The sequence below is a fragment of the Dendroctonus ponderosae genome, unplaced genomic scaffold (genome assembly GCF_020466585.1).
Source record: "Dendroctonus ponderosae isolate FM_Combo_2020 unplaced genomic scaffold, Dpon_F_20191213v2 Dpon_F_20191213_8, whole genome shotgun sequence".
Lineage (NCBI taxonomy): Eukaryota > Metazoa > Arthropoda > Insecta > Coleoptera > Curculionidae > Dendroctonus > Dendroctonus ponderosae.
The window spans coordinates 12,820,982-12,825,951 of NW_026019016.1; the positions used below are offsets into that span (position 1 = coordinate 12,820,982).

Sequence of the window (4,970 nt, forward strand, 5' to 3'; positions counted from 1 at the left end):
CCTTGGCCTTAACACGCTTCCATGTTAAGGTGATGCTGAACGAAATGACATAATCGCAATGTAATAAACTTCCCATAATAATTAATTTTCGGTGCTTTGTTCAGATTAGCGTTTTTGCTTCTTCTAGAAAATGTTTCAGGATGGCAACATGGATTTCCTTAAACAAAGCGAATTGCGTAGGCCTTTATGGCTCTATTGTAGGAGTGCTACAATTAATAGACGCATTCAATGAGTTTTCAACGTTAATATGGAAAAACAAACACTTTTGCGTTAAGTGGACACTAAAGGCCAGTTTGTTTGAGCGTATTCGGACTATTAAAGGAAGAATGGTCGTTCAGCTGATTGATTCGTGAAGGTGTTTTGCTGAAGTTTCGAAGACTTTTTAAGAGAGTTTTGATTAACCTCGTGTGGTTAAAACGGACGAAATCGGGAATTTATGCTTCCTTCGAACAATAGACAATAAAGATAAGCAAATTTCGGGCGCTGGTTTAATCTGATTTCCACACTCGTCCATCTGTGCGTCGTTATGGCTTAATTAGAGTAATAAACCTGTCGTGCCTGCTAATAATTCTTCAAGCATAATGGAGGTGTTTTTAATTTTTAATGATTTTATTAATTCAACTTAAGTTTGTAATCAACAACAACTAGAAACGAGCTCATCTGCTAAATGTGGTCCTTGCAAATGATTACCCAACGCAATTTTCTTCAATCTAGATCATACATCTCGGGTATATCGAGTGACGCGTGCCATTCTTCAACCTTATTTGCCAAATCGGAGAAAAAAAGCAGCCAAAGAGCGGCAGTGGTGGTGGACAAATGATGAGTAGGGTTCATCTCTGGGAATCTTGTTGCAAGGTTTTTGGGATGAAAGTATTTCAATTTCAAGATTTGCCCACCCACTGTTTTAGTGTTTTCAGTATATAAGCTGCGAGGCTGGATTTCAGTAATCAGATCATCGCCGCTTCTTCTCAACGAGGTTCAGTGTTTTTCCTACTAGTAGTTCAACATGAAGGTAGGGAAATGTGCGACTTGTGCTTGAATGTGTCTTTGTGGGCAGTTTTCCTCTCCTATTCAACAGTGATCGGTGGTTTTCCGCATTCAACGTGAGATAACTAAGCGCTTTTTCTTGATTTCCATTATTTGGGGAGTTTGTGCCGTTTTTCTAGCCGAATTACAATTTTATTTGCTTTTTAGTTGCACTTTGAAATATTTTGAGGGCAATGAAAAAGTGTGTATGGGTTTTTCAAATACGATTAAATGTTGTAATTTTTAACTAATTTTTAATTTTGCCACTCAAACGCAGTCGATTTGCTTGTTTTTTTAAGTCATTTCATTGGACTTTAAACTATTGTCTTTTCAATCACTACTTCCAAAGTCTTCAAGATGTATTAATAAAATTTTAGAGGTGTATTTGCGAAATATTGGCCTGCATATGTGGAAATTTTCAATGAAATTGATCAGCTCGTTGTTTAATTACAATTTTTTAAAGTTGACGACTACTCAAAATTGACGCTCCGCGTCTTCAAAAGCCGTAGATCCCTACCCCAGACGCGCAATAAAATTCCAAAATAGTGTTTCATAGTCGTAGAAAATTCCTATTTAATCTGTAAGTCCGTTACTTTTACACACCTTTCCAAACTTATCGTTGAAAAGTTAAGCGTTTTGCAAGAATTAAAAGGGAACTACATGCTAGCAAACAAAAATCGTAACTCCCAAAGCCAAGGAGATACAGAGTTGAAACTTTGGAAATTCATTGGCGAAAGGACTATTTAAAAACCGTAAAATTTTGTCACAAATCTAGCGGGCCAATAATTTTATAGAATTTTTCAAACTTGAGTTTGAAAAGTAACGCCAAGTCCCAATACCGCTAAAGTGAGTCTAAACTAAACTCAGAACTCTCAGAAGMYTRAATAAGAAAAYTTTCAGCACTCAGTGCCAWAAWATTTKCYAAWAAATGTAGGAACTTTTWATCAAATTATTTGGYCCATTGACGCWGTAGAATTTTTCAARYTTGAGGATAAAATGTGGGGCGCTCCTCAATGGTGCCTCWCCACGCACAAAAAATCATAACTCCTAAATKTGCGGAGATTTCKYACTKAAACTTTGACGGATGATTGGAAAAACWCTTTGGCGTATTTTCAAAAAACTCTTTTTTAKYGCATCRTCCATAAKTTTYCTAMGTCTTCTCAAACTTGGCTGGGAAAAATAACTCGATTCTCCMTACTGCTGCTACCCGCCTAAAAATTCACAACTTCCAAGACTGACCAGATCTTGACGTGAAACTTTAGACCTGCATTGCCAAAGTTTACAGCTATTATTGTGGAAATTTTTACGAAAATCCTATGTTCTCTTAAATCTGTAGAATTTTTCAAACTTGAGGATAAAATGTGGGGCGCTCCTCAATGGTGCCTCTCCACGCACAAACAATCATAACTGTTAAACTTGAGGATATTTCTCAACTGAAACTTTGACGGATGATTGGAAAAACACTTTGGCATATTTTCAAAGAACTGTTTTTTATCGCATCGTCCATAATTTTTCTAAGTCTTCTCAAACTTGGCTGGCAAAAATAACTCGATTCTCCATACTGCAGCTGCCCGCCTAAAAATTCACAACTTCCAAGACTGACCAAATCCTGAAGTGAAACTTTAGATGTGGATTAACAAAGCATACAGTTTTTAATGTGGAAACTCTGGAGAAAATCGTGCGGCCCCTTAAATCTGAACAATTTTCCAAACTTGGCTTTACAGAAAGCTGATGAATGAGGCAACTCGGCGTTTAAAAATTCGTTCAGCCCAAAGGCAAAATAGCGCTAAATGGAAAGTTTTGCGGTTGATTAGCAAAATCTAAGTGTGTAAGATCTGAAAATTTTATTCAATTGCATTTGCACAAATAAATTTGAAACCCCGCTTTTTCTACAGCGTTCCAAAATGACTCGATTTCGGGTTCCAGTTGCATTTAAAGTAGCAGAAGTTTGTAATGTTTCGCAGTTTTTTTTAACCAATTAGTGTGTTTGGAAGTTCATTTAATTTGCAAGGTTTATTGGCTCTAGATATTTTTTTGCAAAACTCATGGTTTTCCAAGAAAAAGACCAAAAAATGTCCAATGGGTATGGGGTTTGTTCCAATCGAATACATTTTCAGGCAAATCCGAGTCACAAAACACCCACTTTGGCATAAACATCCGCTCAACAAACCCTCTAATCGTTCCTAAAACTCTTTCAGGTCTTCCTAGCACTAGCAGCTGCCCTCTCCTTGGCCTTAGCCGAACCCCCAGTACCGTCCAGCCAATACCTGCCCTCCTCCCAGTACCTCCCTCCCACCAATCAGTACCTGCCTCCCCAAAACACCTACCTGCCTCCCGTCACCAGCCCCAAACCCAGCTACCTGCCTCCTACCAACACCTACGGACCTCCAAGGAACACCTACGGGCCCCCTAGCAACACTTACGGACCTCCCGCCAGCACCTACGGACCTCCCAAGAACACTTACGGACCTCCAAAGAACACTTACGTGCCACCATCGAACACTTATGGACCTCCCACCCAGACACAGGCGGTGGTTCGGCCCAGTACTAAATATGGAGCGCCCTCCAACAGCTACATCCCTCCCAGTACTAGTTATGGAGTGCCTAGCAGCGGTTATGGAGTGCCTTCTGGCAAAGGATACGATGATCAATCCGTAAGTTGAGGGTTTGAGGGTGGGCGAGGCACCTGGGGCTAATTGGGGCTTTGCTAGGAACCTGCCAACTACGAATTTGAGTATCACGTGCAAGATGCTCAGTCTGGGAACGATTTTGGACACAAAGAGCAGCGCCAAGGGGATGTTGCGCAAGGAAAGTACTTTGTTCTGCTGCCCGATGGCCGTTTGCAGACTGTGGAGTACACAGCTGACCAAGATGGGTACAAGCCGAGGATCAGCTACCAGCAAGTAGGCGGAGGTTACTCAGGCGGAGGCTACCCGAGCAGCGGAGGTTACCAATATCGCAAGTAAACTTACTTAAGTACCACTTTAACGAAATTCGCTCGAAACCCTTTGGAGATTCGATGACAACAACAATGTGCCTGAAAACTAATTTTATTTGTATTATTCCGCTCTCGATCTAAGCTTAAGAAAACCAGTTTTCCTAACTGTTTGGAAGCAAACCTGGTTCGACTGTGTCAGTGTGTAAATATGAGAAATGTGGACCTGTTAACTTCCTCCACAGTTGCCAGAATCTCTGGCTTTTCTGTGCAGCGGACGTTAGCAAAACGCGCCCTAAAAAGCGGTTTATTCTAAGCAGATGGTAGTTTACATTATATTCTTGTAATAAATTATTTTCGCAATTTACTTTCAAGCGTTTCACTCCCAAACCCCCCCAAAGAAACTTTCTGTTTCAAAGCAAGCAAAACCCCAAAAGCGATTAGGTGCACACTATTTATTGGCTACAAGTTTCCCTTAAACATTTTCCACTATTTAATACACTTTAGCTGTTTATTGGTTATCAGTACTTCAAACATCTTATCGAGGGTTTCACTTCTTAGTGCAGCAACTTGAGGGTGCAGCTGCAGCTTCGGCTGCAGAATCCTTGTCATGATTTCCCGGGCCTGCAGAGCAGCAAATCTTAATGCGACAGCAGCAGGCTTTTCCCACTTTTCCTGGACTGCAGCAGATTTTGACGATGCAGCAGCCAGTGGTGCAGTCGCTGTTTTCACCGCATGAATCCTTGGAAATTTCGCAGTATTTGCAGGGGCCAGACTGAGATTTGGAGCAGCAGATTTTGATTATGCAGCAACCTGAAGGGCTTCCAGAGCTTTCCGTGCAGGAACAGGGCACAGGTTTGCTGCAGCAACTTCCCGGGGAGCAGCAGATTTTGATTTTGCAGCAGCAAGGTTTCCCTTCTGCAGAACATTTGCAAGTTTCACCGCAAGGATCTTTAGGGCAGTTGCAGTCCTTGCAAGCACAAGGCCCAGGTTTGCTGCAGCACTTTCC

General features: G+C 41.3%; 2 protein-coding genes across 2 annotated transcripts in view; one reads left to right on the top strand and one right to left on the bottom strand.

The window, feature by feature from the left end:
- Positions 1–835: 835 nt before the first annotated feature.
- LOC109539504 (pro-resilin) lies at positions 836–4,328 on the top strand. Its single transcript, XM_019907283.2, has 3 exons — positions 836–1,012; positions 3,225–3,680; positions 3,738–4,328. Exons 1-3 carry the CDS (start codon positions 1,007–1,009, stop codon positions 3,990–3,992), a joined length of 717 nt encoding a protein of 238 aa, XP_019762842.2. The 5' UTR covers positions 836–1,006; the 3' UTR covers positions 3,993–4,328.
- A 73-nt stretch (positions 4,329–4,401) lies between these two features.
- The window catches only part of LOC109539505 (keratin-associated protein 5-8), a gene marked incomplete in the record, with an annotated part of 2,083 nt that continues 1,514 nt past the window's right edge, over positions 4,402–4,970 (bottom strand). Inside the window, 1 exon segment of the mRNA XM_048669147.1 lies at positions 4,402–4,970. Coding sequence (XP_048525104.1) covers positions 4,512–4,970 — 459 coding nt within the window.